Consider the following 19,209-nt stretch of genomic DNA (forward strand, 5'->3'; position numbering starts at 1 on the left):
GTCTTGCCTCCCCTGTTCCGTTCGCTCTGTTACCCCTGCCTCCAATCAGAGTGTGAATAAAGCCTTACGGACAGGCAGACAGGCTTAGGCTTTTATAATATTAGAATACTCTTGACTTGTTCCTCTTCCTGGAGGGCCCTGCAGCACACCTGAGGCACTACCAAACGTCAATTGTCTGTGAATCTGATGTCCAGCAGATGCAGTAAAAGTGTAAGTGGTATACACTGTACTTGCCTACAGTAGTTTTCTTTACAGAAGGTTTAGCAAAGCTTGAGTCAATAGACAAGTAAAATATAATATATTGGTCTACCACAGTGGTCTCCAAGCTTTTTAAGTACTAGGTCACTTTTTGAATTAAAGTGCAACCCAGGATCTACTGCACGCCACCCTCCTCCCCCTCCATCCCCTGCCCAGCAGATCAGTCTGTAGGTGAGGGAAGGGGCAGGGTGGGAGCAGATTGAGGCCCCTGTAGTGAGGGAGGGAGTGGGGCAGAGGCAGGAACTAGGATGAGTGGGGTCCTGGTCGGGTCAGCTGGTAGGTTAATTGAAGCTTGGGTAGCTTGTCCAGGCATGAGGGGGCTCCTGCCACCACAGCATGCGCCCACGTTCCCCCCCACCTCCAATCTGTGTGTGGGGCAGAGATGGCGGCTGCTGCTGTGTGCTGGGCTTTGTACCACAAGCCCTGCTGAAGCAGCCCTAGGAGCGCTGTGACACCATATGTGTCCTGCTGCTGGGCTGAGCCGTGCCCCCTTCCCCTCCTGGCAGTGGGATGCATGTGGTGTCGCACTGCTCCCAGAGCAGGTACAGTGGGGCTTGGGGCACAAAGCTCAGTGCACGGCGGCAGCTGCCTCCACCTTGTGCACAGGTTGGGGGGGCCTTCACCAGGGTGTGTGCAGCGGCAGGATCCCCCGTGTCTGGATGAGCCGCCCGGGCTCCGATCAGTAACTACCTTTGCGTACCGCTCTGGCTCCGATTGGTACCTACCTTGTGTACTGCCTTGGCTCCATCTCAGTATTGGGGGCTGAACATGTGTACATGCTCAGACCCCCCGCCCAAACTGAGATCAACTATCAGAGGCTCCGTGGTCAATGGTGATTAACTGGTTGGTGACTACTGCCCTACCATGTATTGTTTTGCATCTGGTTGTGACCAAACCCACCTGGAAGATGGATTTGAAGGGTTTACCTGCAGGCTAATGCTGTACTGCTCCAGTTCCCTTACTATCCTTTCCCTCTTTCAATTTACGTGCCCTGCCTTGATGGAAACAAAGCATCTGGAAGAGGTTGTCTCGTGTCAGAAAAGGGAAGTCCAGTGCTAAGTCTGGTGCCACCTCTACTGTTTTTGCTCTAGCAATTCTAATCCTGGCCCTACATGCTATAGTCACTGTAGCAGGACACTGAGGTGCCTGCTACTGAGAGAGCCGGGATAACTCCTCAGGTGCTGTTTGCTGAGGTCACTGGAGGGATCTAATGATCCCCACCTGCCTAGCCAGCTGAAGGAAGGGGCAGGGCCTGGCTCCTATATAAATCACAGGCAGGAGGCCAGAAGGCAGTTCGAGGCCAGAAGGCAGTTCCCTGCCAGCAGCCAAGGAGGAAGGAGCTTCCTGCCATGTAAGAGAGGAGAGGATTAATGAAGGAGCAGCATCTGATACTGCTGAGAGATAAAGGATCCCCGGTAGGCTTGAGCATGATTTATAGCCGGGTGGCTTCTGTTTGTGTTGTAGCCAAAGGGGCTTGTGTTTATGTTGCTGTTTTATCATCGGTGGTTTGGGTGAGGCTATTAGGGGTTGGAGGAGGCCTCATAGGGGACCCACAGCAGTGTGGGAACCCCAGAGCCAGCGAGGGCGCAGCATTCGGGGTGCACAGACCCTGGCCCCAGAGAGGGGCAGCTGAGAAGCCCCAGAGAAGGGGGCATTGCTGAGAAGCCCCAGTGCAGGCGTGGTGAGCCCAGAGAGAGGGCGGCATTACGGAGAAGGCACAGCGAGAGATAGAGAGAGAGAGACGGGACTGTGGAGAGCCTGAGCGCTAGAGAGGGCGTGGTGAGAGAGAGACCTAACAACGTCAGGCACATCTGCGAGGCTTGGGGCGTGGTACAGGCGTGGTAGGAGCCACGCATAGCCCATAAGGCTGGTGTGTACAGGAACACGCGCTACCGTATAGAAACTAGAGATAACAGGAGAACCGTGGACCAGAAGACAAAAGGCAGCCTCCCTATAAAATATATCTATAAGATCAAAGTCGTGGCGGGTGAGAATTGGAGGGTGCTAATCGGTAACTTGACACGGTAAAGGAGGCGGCAGGGGGGAGCACGGTGACCCTGACCCCCCTCGTGTTACAGTTATCTTAAGGGCAAGAAGTGCGGCCTCCAGCCACCCCCATATCCTCACAGGTTTTACTCGATCTGTGTTTGTCTGGTCTCCGGACCATCCTTGCTTCAGTTCCCAGGTCCCTGATGCTGGCCTGGGCTTCAGCCATGTCTCCTCACACCTTTGTTCAGCAGCTTCCTCTTCCTTGGATCTAGGCCTCAGCTCTGTGGTAAGGCTTCAACTCTGTCTCTAGCCCTTCTCCACTCTGGCTTGTTCCTTTCAGGAAAAAGCCAAAAAGAATATAACTCCGCAGTTTGCAGAGCATTCTGCTGTGCAGCACCTGACCCCTCTTTCCTGTTGTTCCCAGGCCTCTGGGGGATAGAAACAAAAATAGAACTTTACTGGGCACATAAACTGTCCTAAACAACACCCCCCTCGCAGTAAACACAAACAGTTCTCAATCAAATCCTCACCCCTTCGGTATACTTGCTTTCAGCAGGCAGAAGATCCTCCTCTTCTGATGGACTGTTTCCTCCTCTCTTTCAGGAGAGTTCTGCTCTCATGCCTCTGCCCCTCTTACCTGCTGTTCCTTGCTGCCAGGCGCTCTGCAGGCAGCACTTGCTCTGCTGGCTCTACCCCTGTTCTGTTCTCTTCCTTTCGGTAACAGGGGTAGGGATCCTCTTACATTGGTGTCCATTAAGTTATGCTCGCTTGTACATGACCTTTTATGGTGGACTTCTGTAAGAAACTAGCTGTTTTTTTTCAAGTGGCCGAGGTACTTCCAAATGTCAACTATCTGTGAAGTTGGTATCCAGCTGAACATATTAAGTTTTATAAATATCATCTGAACTTGTTAGTCCCCCAACTGCAGTAAATGTACGGTTTTGTTACTTATTCTAGCAGTGCTCAACCTTCTGGCTTTGTAGGCTGGATAAGTGGCACGGGGCTAGTTTGCAGGCCAGATCCAGTACGTGGTGGGCATGTGGGGTTGGTCTGCAAGTGCGATCTGGCACGTGAGCCCAGCTCTGGTCACTGGATCTAGCTGTAGAGTGATCCCTCTACATCAGCCCCACTGTGCACTGACATGATTTAGTGTGTAGGGCCACATCATTCAGCCTGAAGGGCTATCCATGGGTCTAGAAATCTGGTGTCATTGGAGCTTGCTACCAAATTTCTAAACCCATGAAGAGACCCACAGACCAGATGACATGGCTTTGTGAGCCAGACTATGATGGGAGGTTGAGCACTACTGATTTATTATGTTTTGTGCATACATTGTTTAGTGAAAACAATAAGAAATTCAAAACTGGGTGTTCCAGTTAGTGAGCATGGGCTGTCAGCAGTTGTGACTGAGCAGTAGAATAGACTTTGCTACCTCAGCTAGAGCACCCTGCTTCCTCCAGCTGTTTGCTACTGAACATCTTCCTCTCTTGTTCAGTGTCTGAGTGAGCCCTAGGAATGTTGATGGAGATGGTTTTTCAGATGTAAGAGTGAGCCAAGAAAATCCAAACCTAGAAGTGTTTCCTGGTAACTCAGGGTTGAATTCTGCCCTGGAGGTACACCCACAGCTCTTATGGAAGTCCTTGAATGGACACACCTGAAGATGAGCTGTGGGCCATGATATTTGTGATAAGCACAAAAAAAATTCACAGGCATTCTGGTAGGGTTTTTCTGTGCAGGGTTTATTGTACTTTGTTTGACAGATTGCTTAGTGTGCTTGTCACTTTAAGCGAAAAAGCTGAGGGAGAAGCAGCATGCAGGTGGTAGGGCTCAATTAAGGAGACACCTGACCTAGAGGGGGCCCGGCTTGAGCCATATAAGTCTGGGGCCTGAGCTGGTCAGGCAGGCTAGCCCTGAGTGTCACAGGGAGAGGTCCTCCTGGCAGTGGGGCTGCAGCAGGGCTCCTGGGTAACATCTGAGCTGCGATAAGCAATGCTGGTGGTTTGTGGAAGGGACTAAGTGGTGGAGGGAGGTCCCAGCAGGCCTGGGAGAGGGTCAGATGTCTGGAAGTAAGGCCGGAGCCTGGTAATAGGGCAGAGCATGAGGGCCAGACAGCAGTGTGTGGAGCCAGAGCCTAGAGAGAGGGCCAAGTATCAGCAGGGCCTGAGACCCCAGAGGTCTGAAGCTTAGGAGGGCTGAGCCTCAGCAGGGCAAGGGGAACCCAAAGGTTTCACTGGCCTAGGGGCCAAAGGCTGAGCAGGGCCACAGATGGTGACTGGTGGAGCCGAGGAGCCCAGGAGTCACCTGGCTTAGGAGTGGGGCTAGGGCCAAGAGAGAGGGTCCAGAGATTGGAGGTCACAGCTGGAGGCTAAGGGGCTAAGGAGCCCATAGCCCAGGAGGCGCGAGGACTGGGGCCGGGAGCCTCTAGTCCAGGAAGGGCATGTGAGGCGTGGGCGTGGTGCAGAGGAGCAGTCAGAGCCACATAATTGGTCCTCAAGGCAATGACCATGGACACCTGTGGTCATGAGGGTGAGATCAGGCTTGGGAAGCTCGGGGGTAGCCTCCCTTTCCTAAAAGTACCATTTCATCAAGGTGAGGTAAAAGGGAGTTTGTCAAGAGAAGGCCAAGGAGGCATGGGTGGAGGGGGGTACACTTAACAGTTGCACCAGAAATGATCTTTTGCTTTAGGGTAAATCTTTGATTTAGTTTTCTTGATGCTATAATACTTTTAAACTTGTATGTAGTTTCCCTTTGCAATACCTTTTCTCTTTAGTTGGAATTTTAGTGACCCTCCTTATTTAATCTTATTTTTGATAACCTGCAACAGTATGTGCTGTGGTTAATATGAGAAACCTTTTTTCTTTATGCTGTCATGTAATCCTTTTAGTTATGTCTGATTTAATGCGCTGCTCAAGTATTAGTTGTGTGACATTTTAGAATTGTTAAACCCTGTGGTTGGTACGTAAATTTGGAAAATTCTCGTATTTTTAGCCAGTGGGCAACTTTCTTGTCTTCACCAGCAATCTGAACACTGCTGACTAGCATGCAAGCACTTGTGCAAAAAGGATTTGGGGATTATAGGTGACATTTCAAGTAACCACAAGAATAAATAGCCTCATGTTTTGATGCTTTCTGAAGTTGGCTCCTTACTCCTGGTTCTTTATTCCTGGTTCCTTTTTCAAAGCTAATCCTTACACAGATAAAGGTTGTTAGTAATGAATAACACAGGCTAAAGAGTTAGGCTGTCATCAAAATATAGGATTGTCAAATGATTAAAAAATCTGATTTGCAATTAGTTATGCGATTAAAAAAATGAGTTGCAATTAATTGCAATTTTAATCACAGAGCTAAAAACTCAAAATTATGTGCAGAAAACTTAAAGTTATGCAGGTACTTTGTATGGTTGGGGTGTGTGTGTGTGTGGGGGGGGAGGGAATTTGTGAAGGGGGGGCTGTAGGGGTGTATGTGGGGTTGTGGACTCTTGGCAGGGGGGGTTCCTGCATACCCTGGCAGGATGTCCAGGAAGCCAAAGCCTGCCTCGAGACACCATTTCCAAAATCTGAAGTTGACCTCACTGTTGCAGGTCTCTTGTCTCCTTCCACGTCTGCTCACTGGTAGGATGAAACCATAGGCCCGTGAGTCTTACCTCGGTCCTCGGGAAGCTTTTTGAGAGAATTATCCTGGCACATGTCCATGAGGGGCCAGCAGCGGAGACTATGCTCGGGGTCAACCAGCATGGGTCCATTAGGGGCAGGTCTTGTCAAACCAACCTGGTGACCTTCTATGACCAGGAAGGATGGACCAGGTCACCAAGTCCTTGGATGCTGGTGTCGCAGTGGATATAGTCTTTCTGGACTTCAGGAAGGCCTTTGACACGGTCTCTCAACCCATTCCCATTAAGAAACTAGGACACTGCGGTGTGGATGCCTACACAGTCAGATGGGTCACTAACTGGCTGGTGGGCTGCACCCAGAGACTAAGATGTGGGGTGAAGTGGGTACGCTAGAAGGAAGGAACAGGCTGCAATCGGATCTAGACAGGTTACAGGGATGAGCCAATGAGAATAGGATGGGGTTCAACACTGACAAGTGCAGGATAATGCACCTGGGAAGGAAGAACCAGCGGCACACTTACAGGCTGGGGAGCTCCCTTCTCGTCAGTGTCGAGACAGAAAAGGATCTTGGAGTCATCATTGATGCCATAATGAACATGGGCCGACAATGTGGGGACGCAGTTAGGAAGGCCAACCATACCTTGTCGTGCATTCACAGATGCATCTCAAGCAGGTCCAAGGAGGTGTTCCTCCCCCTCTATGCGACACTAGTCAGGCCGTAGCTGGAGTACTGCATCCAGTTTTGGGCTCCGTGCTTCAGGAGGGATGTGGACAGTATGGAGAGGGTCCAAAGGAGGACCACCTTCATGATCAGGGGTCAGCAGGGCAGGCCTTATGAGAAGAGGCTGAGGGACCTGACCCTGTTCAGTCTCCATAAGAGAAGGCTGAGAGGGGATCTAGTGGCAGTTTACAAACTAGTCAAGGGGGACCAGAAGGCATTGGGAGAGTCCCTTGTTCCCCTGAGCACTCCCGGGAGTTACAGGAAGCAACGGACACAAGGTAGCGGAGGGTAGATTCAGGCTAGATATTAGGAGACACTACTTCACAGTTAGGGCGCCTAGGATCTGGAGCCAACTTCCAAGAGTAGTGGTGCTGGCTCCTACCTTGGGGGTCTTTTCAAAAGAAGGCTGAACGAACATCTGGCCGGGGTCATTTGACCCCAGGACTCTTTCCTGCCATGGCAGAGGGTCGGACTTGATGATCTGCTCAGGTCCCTTCCGACCCTACCAAGTATGAAACTCTGATGTGGGGTACTGTGGGTCAGGAGTGAGGGGCAGCAGCAGGGCTGGGGAGGCTGTGGCTTGGGAGTGAAGGGCAGACACGCACACAGGCACAGACAGACAGACACCACCCAGCAGGTAAGTCTGTGTGGGGGAGGGAAGGGGCAGGGGGCAGATCAAGGCCCCCATCGTGTGGGAGGGAATGGGGCAGGGGCTGGGGTGAATGGGGCCCTAGGGCTGGGGTGGGTTATGGGATGGAGGTGTGTGTGGCTCATTCAGGGGGACGGGGGGGACTGTTCCCGCAGCTGCGTGTAGCCCTAGGAGAGGCAGAGGAGGCACATGCCCCCTGGATTTGTGCATGGGCCAGAGGAGGGCTGCCAGTGTGTGCTGGGCTCTGAGCCCCACTGCCTTTGCCTTGCGAGCCGCGCTATGCCATGCTGTGCCTCCCACTGCTGGGTGGGTCGGGGACGTGGCACAGCCAGCGTGTGACTCCTGGGGCCGCAGCCCACAGTGGCAGCTTGCCTCCGCCCTATGCACAAATCTGGGGGCATGTGTCCCCTGTGCCTCTCCTTGGGGGTGCATATGGTTGTGGGAGCATCTCCCTACTTCATCCCTGGACGAGCCGCAGCTCCGTCCTATGACACGCGCTTCCCCTACCCCATTCCCTGCTTCACCATGGGGGCCTCGATTGGCCCCACTGTGCAAGCTCGAAAACCACATGTGCAATTAACGTGTTACAAAAATTAACTTGAACAACAATTAACGTGTTAATTGCGATTGACAGCCTTATCAAAAATGTATATTTACTAATAAAAATTTAAAATATGTATGAAGTACATAGCCCTGAAAAAAGACTTGAGATTAGACTGGGGTTGTGGGGCAAAATCCCTTTTGGGTTACCTCAAAACACATGTATATGTCACCAGGGGACATTTCTGAATAAACCTAAGTAGGGTGCTTCTCAAACCAAAGCTTGGTTTTTTGCCTGCCAGTCTGCTCACTGATGGGATCCCCTCTAGGCTTGTGTGCTATGCATATGACACTAAATAAGTGTTACTTATAATTTCAATTTAATCAAGTCAAGAGAAAGACCTTATAAAGGGGGATAAGGCAAAATGCCCTGTACACATATCATCATACACATCGTTACACCCAGACATACGCATACACAAAACAGCCATTCCATTCAGATATTATAGTTACCAGCAGCAGTTGCTCAATAGTGGCACCGGGTGGCCAGCTGAGGCCTACTGAGAGGAAGATGAAGACAGCAGCTGGAGCGGGGTGAACAGATGTGTTTGTGCTCCAAAGAAAGCAGCAGTCGAGAGAGGCTCACCCAACCTGGTATTTTTCAGAGTCCTCTTTTATAGGGATTGGCATTTTTTGTTCAGCACTTTGGGGTTTTTCCATACCCAATTTCTGTTTTTGCAGTTGTTTCTCATCCACCTTCTGCTTATCTCAGCCTGAGATCAGTTTGGTTGTAAAAGTTGGTGTCTCAGCCTTGAAGTGTCCTTGCTGTACATCTGGCAGGATGTGCACATTCCTTCTCTTGGTTATATCCTTTGTGCCCTAGGCCTCAAAAGGATTCTTTAGCCATCTATTAATTAGTTTACTTACTGGTAACTTACACATTTGATGCCTTGTTGCTTACAAAAACAGTTACATTTTCCTTTCCTGTCTCTATGCCATTCTCTCACCATTCACCCTTTTCACATGCTCATACACAAAAGGTCATACACTTATGTCAAGCAAGAGAATACAAAATGGAGTTTTCAGGTTACTTATAGGATAAGACTAACATGGTTATAAATTTACTATTTCACTACTATCACAACCTATGTTAACATCAGCTACATTAGTTCAGTTCATGCTACATAAGGAACTGTGTTTGGGCTAGGACTTCATGTGAAAATCTTTTTTGGATCACTCCAGAGCACAAGAAACTGCCACCAGGAGAATCTCTCAAAGAAGTCTGGGCAGAGTCTTGCCTGACTCAGAGCTCGGTTTGTGAGTGCCAGGCTGCCACTCACAGGCCCCAGGGCCCGAGTAAAGAGCTGGATTTGGGCTGGTGTTGCAGGTGGAAATCCTTTTCAGGCCATCCCAGACCTCACATTTCTGGTGTCTGGGGACTCTCGCAAAGAAGCCTGGGTGGAGTTCTGCCTAACCTGAAGCTCAATTCGTGAATGCCACGCTGCCAACTCACAGACCCCGAGGCCTGAACAACAGGTTGGGTTCGGGCTGGGATTATGGGTGGAAAACCACCTTGGGTCACCCCAGACTGCACATCTTTGTCATTAGAGGAATCTCCCAAAGAAGCCTGGGCAGAATCCTGCCCAACCCTATGCTTGGTTTGCAAGTGCCAACTTGACAGGCCCCAGGCCTATGTGCTCTGTACTTATCCCCAAATTTGCATCTGAATTTGGGCAGGATTATCAGGTAAAATATTCTTCAAATCAGCCTAGCATACACATAACTACCACCTGGAGACTTTCCTCAAGAATTGTGGGAGGCCCTTGCCTGACCTGAATCTCTGTTTTTGCATGTCACCCTATCAATTTTTGCCTTCCAGAGCTGTGTACTATTTACGTTGAACTAAATGAAATGATTTGTGGCTTGGGCTATGGTTGAAAATCCTTTTTGGATCACCCCATGCTATACATCTCTGTCAGCAGGGGATTCTCTTGAAGAAGTCTGGGCAGGGTACTGCCTGATTCAAAGCTTGATTTTTGTGTGCCATCCTGCCAACTGACAGCACCCCAGATGTGTGTGCTGTCTATGTTTCTGTGAATAAGGAGCTGAATTTGGACTGGAATTATTGGGCAAAATCCTTTCTGGATTATCCCAAAACACTCCTCTCCACCACCGAGCATCTCTGGAAGAAGCCTGGGCAGGTCCCTGCTTGACCTGATGCTCAGTTTTCAAGTGCCAGCCTTCCACCCACCCCTCAATATCTGCATGCTTATTTTGGGCTGGGATTATGGGGAAAACCTCCTTTGGGTCCCCACAAACTACACATCTCCCTGACTGGTGGATCTTCTGAATAATTCTGGGCAAGATAGTGCCTGACCTTGAGCTTGGTTTTTGCATTCCAGCAAGGTAACTGAGAGCTCTCCAGGGTTCTGTGCTATGTAATCAGCACCAAAGAAAGGGCTGAGTTTTAGCTGGGATTTCCAAACAAAATCCTTTTTATGTCACCTCAAACTACAGCTCTCCACCACTGAGCGACTTTTGCACAGAAGACTTTTCAGGTCACATTTGATCCTTAGCTTTTTCCACGAGAGGTTTCTGTACATGACATTAAGTAAGTTGGTAATGTAAGAGTTTTGCTGAAGCTGCGATGACATTAAGTAAGTTGAAATAAAATTGTGTGTGTTAATTAGGTCTATATCAAATTACTGAACCATAGAATCATAGAAAATTAGGGTTGGGAGGGACCCCAAGAGGTCATCTAATCCCAACCCCTGCTCAATCCAGGATCATCTCCAACTATATCATTCCAGCCAAGGCTTTGTCTAGCCAGATCATAAAAACCTCCAAGGATAGAGATTCCACAGCCTCTCTGGGTAACCCGTTCCAGTGTTTTACTGTCTACCTAGTGAGAAAGATATTAGAAAGACTAACCTAAACCAAGCAGTATCCTTGGTGCTGACATGGATGAGCAGCATGGGATAGTAGTCAGAGGGCCGGATGAGTCTTGGTAATCTGTCCATAACATCTTGGATCTGGGCAAGTAGCACACCTCCTGAGATAACAGGTCAGGCCAGCAGATGGATGCCTCCGTCCCACGCAGGTGGGAGTCTCCAACCACCACCACCCCTTGCTTCTTCTTGGTGCCGGTGGTCTTGATCCTTCCCAACTTGGGAAGGCCTGGCCTGTCTTCTACCTATGGAATGTGCTCCTCCCTCTCTGTTGCTAAGGTTCCATATCTGTTCTCCAGATGAAGTGCTTCAGGTGGAGATTAATATTTCGGCTTGCTGCCTGAGGTCACAAGCTTCCCGCTTCCACATTCCTTGGAGTCCATGTCCTTTCCCTTCTTTAGCGTGGCCTTTGGCAGTCCTTCCTCAGCTGTCTGAGAGGTCTCCTCCAGCACTGAATTGATGAACTCCTCATGGTGGAGGAATCTTTGGAGCCTTGCGACCTCCTCCTGTAGCTTTCTTGCTTGCTGCTTAAGAGACACCACTAGGAGGTACTGCTCACTTCACAGGCACTCCTCCTTCCCCCACCTGGCCATCACTGGAAGGAACCTGCAAGCTGAGGTCTCAGCGCCAAACCCAGACTTGGGTGAAAGCCTCGATGATGAGTGGTCCTGCCTGGACAGACACCTCACAGGTCAAGTAGAGGCAGTGTCTCTGGCATTGTGACATCCTCCAGCCTTTTCCCTGGGTCTCTTAATTTGCCTCGTCTCTCTTACTGCCCTTCTTCCAAGAACATCTTCCCTAGAAAACTCATCTGGAAATGCCTGTTTACTGTTCCTTGGCCCTGAAAGTTTCGTTTCTCCCTGCTTCCTCGCATCAAGTTTATGGGCTCCCCATCAAAGATGGGTGTGGAGGGGACAAACCAACTTGCGAATTGACCAGCGAACTGCCTGCAAATTGTTTGCCCTGTTTACTGCCCCTGTACACTCACTCCCTGACTCAAGGAATCTCCTTTTATACCCTGCTGGGCCTGGACTGGCTTTGCCCCCTTGTTAGGCAGCAGGCAGTAATCGTTCAGCTAGCAACACTCCCAGCTTCTGAGAGCACACGCTTAAACGCACACATCCCACCAAACAAACACTTAGCAAGCTAAAGGCACAGGCAGACCTGGATCACTGACTTTCCCTGGGCAGGATCTGTTGCCTGGCTTCTGTTCCTGTTCCCCTTCTTCCTCTCACTTCCAGTGAACTGCCTGCAAACTGCTTGCCCTGTTTGGTGCCCCTGGTCATTTGCTCACCCATGCCTTCTCAAATGCCAATTGCTGGCTTTTTTGAGCTGGTAGTACCCTAGTCCCTTGCCCCCAAAATCCCTTTCTTGTATCTTGTATTTAGGTCTTTTGCATTTAAGTAGATTGAATGTTGCTAGTTAAAACATGTCTCTAGTCCTGATTAATTCAATAGAGAACATTATACATTCGCAAATTTATCAAAGTTCACTAAAACAAAGGTTTTTCTCATTGCATGTACAAGGTAGTTGGGGTTATGTGCAATACTGGCAACCATTTTGTTGGTTTGTGGATTTTACTGGTAATCCCAGCCAAAACCCAGCTTCTTATTCAGTGTTCTGTACAGAGTACACAGGCCTGTCAGTTGGCAGCCTGGCATGGAGAAACCAAGGTTTGAGTTGGGCAGGACTTTGCCCAGGCCTCTTTGGAAGAATCCCCTAATGGCAGAGACCTGTGTTTTGGGGTGACCCGAAAAGGATTTCCACCCATAACGCATGATATCATTTTACATTTTTATTAGTAAACAGACAGTTTTGATGACAGCCTAACTCTTTAGCTTGTGTAATTCATTACTAACATCCTTTAATTGTGCAAGCATTAGCTCTGGTAAAGGAACTGGAACTGGGAATAAGGAGTCAGGAACTGGGAATAAGGAGCCAACTTCAGTGTCATCATCAAAAAAAAAAAAAGACTAGAAATGAGAAGAGAATTTCTAATTCTTCTAGAAGAGTTATAGATTGTGCCCTGTTTTTTTCTAGTAAGGGAATCTTTCCTTGTGGCAAAGCACTACCTGTTCCTGTTGTAAACATGAATGCTTAAAGTATCCTTCTAAAAAAAACGGCTGTAGCTTGTAAGATTCACGGAGAAAAACAGGCATAAGTTTCCTGCAGTCACAAATATTTAAGCGCATAAGCAGATGCTCATATATGTACCCCTTGTGCAAGTGAAATTATTCATGTGCTTAAGGGTGCCTACAGACATTTAGGGCCCTGCTGTAACTCATGGTGCTTTACAGAAAGTCCTATGAATTAGAGCTCCAGCCCCTGCCCCTCCCTCCCCTCCAACACGTTTGCCTGTTGGGTTGGAGTGGGGTGGGAGCCTGCCTGCACTGGCCCTGATCAGCAGACAGGGGCGTTTCAGAAGCCTCCAAGGAGGCTGGTGCACCTCCCTTCTCCCCAGCCCTGGCCCTCCCCCTGCCCCCCTCAGCTCTGGGGCTGTCAGCAGGGGAGAGTGGGGGAGGGACAGTGGCAGCATGGAGCTGCTGGTTGCTTTTGAACGGCCAGAGCTGAGGGCGTGGTCAGGGTGGGGTGGATTTGAACCGTGCTCCCTTGGCTCATGCCCCCATAACTACCCCAGCTGGGGTACTGGGGGGAGCTGGGCCAAGCCTACAAGGCAAGAGGGGAAGGGGGGCTCCTGTTCTTTACCCCTTGCCCAGGCCTCTTGACAGCAGCAGCACATAGCTGCTGTTGAATGGCCGGAGCTGAGGTGGGGTTTGAACGGACCCCCTCGCCTCACAGGCCCAGCTCCCCACTGCAGTACCCCAGCCAAGCTCCACCCCCATGTGAAAAATGAACACTGGAGGGAACACAAATTGCCTAAGCCGCTGTGCTTTAGAGTGCCTTCATCTAATACGTCATTTGACCAGGGTTAATTTTTGTGCTATCAGACATTTTAAAAGTTCTCTGCAGCTGTGCACGTGTGTTAATTCCTGGCTGTAGAGCACTTTCAGGGGCCTGATCGTGCAAAAAATGTTACTTGTGCAAGCGCCCAAAGTGTCTATAAAGTAATTCAGCAGAAGGGAGATTAGTTGGGCCCAATTGGGTGGAAGGGGCATGGCCCAGCCTCAATCCGGCCAGGCAGGGCTTGAGAATTTGCCAGTGGAGGAGGGGTGTCAGTATTAATCACCATTGCTCCCCTGCTGCCAAATTTCCCAACCCTTGCAGAGACCCACAGGCTGGATGCTAGGGATATACATATCGTTAAAAAAAATGATCCATTTAACCACCTCTAATTATATTGGTTAAGCAATAACACATACCTCGTTTAGCGACCTCTGGCAAGAATGGTCTTGGCCCCTTATGTCTTTACTGTGCGCCAGGTGCTAGGCTGCTGGTGGGGGTGTGGCAGGCACATCTGAGCCACTAGGGGGCACTGCCCAGTTGCGGTGCTGGGACTTTGCCTTGCCCTCCTGGGTTGGGGCTTTTTTTTTTTTTCTTCTGTGTCCTCATCCTATTGGCATCGGTAGGGTGGGAGGTACTGGCTTCTGTTTGGGCTTGGTTGGGGCCTTCCTGCCACAGCAGCGAGCCTTCCGGCCCTGCAGTGGGTCTGCCTGGCACCTTTGCAGCAGCAGGGCAATGGGAGATGGGTGATTGGCTCCTTGCACCTCCCGCTGTGCTTGTGCCACTGCAGCTTGGACCTGACTCCTCCAGTCTGCCAGCCAGGCTCTCCCCAGCTCACCCTGGGGAAAGGGGAGGTCCGGTCCCAGCAGGAGAGCCCCAACTGGGCATGCTGCGTCCTTCTCTCTCCCACCTGTGGTGCTGGGGCTGTGCAGGGCCTGGCCTACGGCTGGGCTGAGTGCATGGCTGGCTTGGCCTGAGGAGGTGCTGTGGCAGCTGGAGCAGGCAGCACCGGGTTTGAGGGGTCGCCAGTGGTCCTTTGTGCGGCCCCAGCGCATTCCTGAGGGGCGGTGGAGCAGGGATCCCAGGGGGAGCATTAGGGCTGCAACAGCAGCTTCCCAGGCTGGAGCTGTCGCATTGCTGCCCCTCAGGGACACCCTGGGGGTGCACTCACTGTGCAAGGGGCTGGTAGCAATCCCTCAGTCCTGGCGCCGTCTGCTCCAGTTGCCACGGCACCTCCTCAGGCTGAGCCAGTGCGCCTGTCAGAGGGTTTTCTTCTGGGACCAGACTCCCCATTCCCCCAGGGCAAGCTTCCAGGTCCAGGCCGCAGTCGAACAAGTGTGGCGGGAGGCAGAGGGAGCCCATTGCCTGTTGCCTGTTGCTGTACCCAGGCCCCGCTGCTGAGGACTGGCACCTTCCTCCTTCTCTTCTCGTGAGGGTGGGATCCAGGCACAGGAGAGGTCCCCATTCTGAGCCCATGGTGGGAAAGGGGAAGCCATGGCTCCACAGCTGGGCAGTGCCCCTTAGTGGCTTGGTCGTGCCTGCCACCCACCACTTGTGGCTCCTCACCAGTGGCCTGGGGCCCACACAGTGCCAGGTGCACAGTGAAGACATATGGGGCTGGGGCCAGGGCTAGGGTCACCAGAGGGAATTAAATTGTATACAGTAATTAGTAAATGGGATAAATATAATTGTCTTTTTATCATTTACATCCCCACTAGATGCCATGGCTCCACAGGCCAGATTTGGGTTGCGGTCTGGGGATTAAACACCACTGATCTAGCACATGACAGTGAGGCCCTGATCCTGTATAAGTTTTTGTTGTTACCATGCTGCAAATGTAATGCTTCTGGAAAGCTGTGAATCTACATTATTTTAATTTTTCATTTTTCTGTGACTGCTTACAAAAATAATTGGCAATTGTAAGTGCATATTTCAAGGAATTTTACCCCCCCCCCCACTTTCATAGTGTTTTATCTAGAACATGGGTTGTCAAGCGCTCTCATACTGTTGACTGCAGCTTAATAAAAAACAGTCTCAAGGATTATCTCTTAAGTATCCTTGCTGTAGCAACAACATTTACTAATATTGAAGAATAATATTTGTTAAGGATTTAATAAACTATAGCTGTCTTCTGCTGCAGTCTAGAAACTGGAAAAAGAGGAACCAGTGTCATGTTATCAGCCAAGGTCTCTGTGGACCACAGTTTGGAACATCTATTCTAGGGCATGTGAACAAATTTTGAAACAATGTAAGCTGTCTTTTTAAAAATGAGACCAGTCTTATAATGTCAATATTCCTTTTCATATTCCAGGCTCTTTAAAACAACCAGAACTTGTGCAGCAGATTGATTTAGCTGCCACATTGGCAATAGGTCTTGGTCTGCCAATCTCAAGAAACAGCATTGGGAATCTCATATTGCCTGTCATAGAAGGGAAGACAATGAGAGAACAACTAAGGTTCTTGCACTTGAATGGGTTTCAGCTTAGCCAACTACTTCAAGCGAATGTACCTGCATATGAAAAAGGTAAATTAATTAAAATTATCTTTTTGGCAACTACAAAGATTATGCTTATCCATGAAACTTAAATTTGAGGTTTTAGGACCAACAACACAGTGAGCTACTACAAACTGATAGTTCAACCCAGTTACATGTTGAGAGATCATGCTGAGGTTAAGCTTATTCATATTTGTTTATTCCTTGCTGTTTTGTATACATTTATCATAAAGGATCCCGTCCTAAAGATGGTAGGACCAAAGAAGTGGTTCATAGTACATAGCTATTTCAACTTTGTATACAACTGAAGCTCTGTGGTATGGAAACTGCTATTTAGAAAAATGCCAAACTTAATTTCTTCAGTCTTGTGATGGAGCAAGTTTTTCTGCATTTAGTAACATTTTGAAATCTCATTAAATAATCTTTGAGTAACAGAAAATCTGTGCTTTGGTGCCTGTTTGGGGGGGAAAGGAGTTAAAAAAGATTCTCAGAAATATCATTACATGAGCCCCAACTCATTGAATTTTACAGCATTTCATCTGTGGTATGAATTTCCATACACAGTGGGCACCTATAAAATCAGAAGGACATTTATAGAATTTATTTTAAAAAGTGTAAGTAACGTAAGTATGTTCAGGGGAAGGAACAAGGAAGGAGTTGGAGGGCTGGACAGGTGGTGTTGGAATAATGTGGTGGTCAGGAACTTGGAGCAAGATAAGCAAGGCCTGATGAAGGCTGCAGGTGTTTGATAGAAGCAGGCATAGATGAGTTTGCAAGCACCAAATGAAATGAGGGAGCCCTGACAAAGTAAGTAAACTGTTCCTCTGAGAAATTTAGTGCTGAGATTGTAAAATAACAGTGAAGTTAATATGGGAGTTTACAAATAAATGACTCGTCAAAGGTGGGGAGTTCACGTGATGTTGGGTACAATAAGTATTGGTGCTATCAAGTGAAACAAAATCCTAATACCTTAGTCTCTGGTCCTGATGGATATTGTGATAGAATGGATTGACCAGAAAATATTACTGTAATTTAATATAATAGTGGACAATGAGAGTAGATGACAGAATGTTAACCAGATCTTTAATGATCAGCATAGGTTAAGACTAATTGTATTTTAACATCATGTCAGCTAATAATAATTAAACCTGGGTTTGGTATCTTATAGTGATTACGTATGGTTGGAGCAGGAAAAGGCTAATAATGGGAGGTCAGGGACTGATATTGGTACTCCTTTCTCTCTTTCTGGTCTTGCAGGCCTTGAGGGCCTATAACCACCTTAACTACTGCCTCACATCTCCTCCTGTCTTGTGCAGTCTTGTTCTACCTTTGTCACATCTTCGCCTATACCTTCCAGATCAGATATTTGGATCAGATATTAGTGAATGTAATTTATTTTTTGTTGCACAGCTCCCCTTACTCAGCACAAATGAGTAATATTGCCTCTCATTTGAAGAATTTGGATTTGGGGGGTGGTTCAGTGTTGCTGGAAGTTGCCAGGATTTCTGCTACCAGAGTTGGAATGAGCTGGCAGCTTCTCCCATCCTTTGTTTTAGTAATTTAAGGTTTATCAGTCTTTTTTTCATGCAGAAGAAACTTTATTTTGATGTCTAGCTTTGATCTCTGTTTCTTCAGCTAAGGAATGAAATGAAAGGTATGGTGACAGCAGAATATAGTGCCATGTAGAGATATCTGAGCTAACTCTAAATGGAAGCAATTATAGCCATGTTAGTGGGCACATCTACACATTCATTAATGCACAGCGGTTACTGCACATTTACTTTAGTACTTGTATAATCAAGTACTAACTAAATGAGTGGTAACCAGAGTTACTGCACAGTAGCGCCGCTGAACATCTTTTTAGTGATGCTACTGCTCGGTAGCGTAATAATACAGTGCAGTGACATATTAACACTATTTGTGCTGTGATGCATTACTGCACAGTATTACTAGGCTACCGGGCAGTTAGCGTCTAGTGTAGACACGCTCAGTGTGGTGCTTTACCTAGACTAAACAGTATATTGATAAGCAGGGAATTAGCCAGGGTGAGTTGCCGCTGTAATGCAACTATCCTACTCTGTTTCATGCACAGAGTTCTGTGCAATAATAAAGGGAATCCATTTGGACTGTAGAAGCTGGATCTTTGTTAAGAGTACTGCTTTGGCACTTGTGCCAAGAACTATTGTTCTGTGAGCATATGGAGCTTCCTGGAAGCTTACTGGTGTCACCCTCCAAATTATCCCTCCTATCACTTCTGTTCCAACCTGCATATTCCTTGCAGGTAGTTAATTTAGAACTAGCTTAGTTACCTATGCATGGCACTGCATTGTGCATTCAAAGCTTAGGGTGGGAAGATAGTAAAGATGTTTGTTAGTTTCTTGTTGATATGTATCACTCTGTAGCTACCCCTTCCAGCACCGCCACCACCTGCCCTGAGTCCAGCTCTGGCCCAACCCCCTTGCCAGGAAGAGGCCAGCGCAGCCCCTGGCCCCAAGTTTACAGTGTGCAGCCCACCCTCACCCTGTGCACAAATCCAGGGGGACACATGCCTCCCTCGGGGGTGCATGCAGCAACAGGGAGCTGCCCCCTCCTCCCCACACGCCCCCCGGATGAGCCTCCCACGGCTTTGTCCCCCCACCCAGCGGGGTTGCACTTACCGCCCTGGCTGGGCAGTGCTTGCCACTTCCCCCCCTCCCTCACTGTGACGGCCTTGATCTGCATCCCTTCCCCCACATAGACTTACTGGCAGGATGCTGCTCTCCAAGCTGCTGGGATTTATTTCTGGCTGTGTGCATGCTGCGGCTGCACGCATGCATGCAGCATTTATCAGTGACATTATCAGCTACACCGACCAAAAAAAACTGATTGCCAATAATGTTAATTTTCCTTTTATCAGTGCCAATCTGATATGCAACCGATATATCGGTGCATCTGTAGTAATATCCTACTATTCTGTAAACAAATATCCAGGAAGAATACACTTTACCAGTGGTTGGCAACTCTTTCAGTTGCAGGCCAGAATGACCCCATATGGGTCACAGGAAGGATGGTAGGTGCTAAGAACCAGCCACCACTCCTGCTTTTTCCCACCGCAGCGTA

General features: G+C 48.9%; 1 protein-coding gene across 3 annotated transcripts in view; it reads left to right on the forward strand.

The window, feature by feature from the left end:
- Positions 1-19,209, forward strand: part of PIGG (phosphatidylinositol glycan anchor biosynthesis class G) — a 203,112-nt gene that overhangs the window by 22,205 nt on the left and 161,698 nt on the right. For all 3 annotated transcript variants that reach the window (XM_025199090.1, XM_025199091.1, XM_025199092.1), the window contains one exon: positions 15,928-16,140. In XM_025199090.1, the coding sequence (XP_025054875.1) occupies positions 15,928-16,140 (213 nt within the window). The remainder of the gene's footprint in view (positions 1-15,927; positions 16,141-19,209) is intronic.

The sequence above is a fragment of the Alligator sinensis genome, unplaced genomic scaffold, assembly GCF_000455745.1.
Source record: "Alligator sinensis unplaced genomic scaffold, ASM45574v1 scaffold607_1, whole genome shotgun sequence".
Classification (NCBI taxonomy): Eukaryota; Metazoa; Chordata; order Crocodylia; family Alligatoridae; genus Alligator; species Alligator sinensis.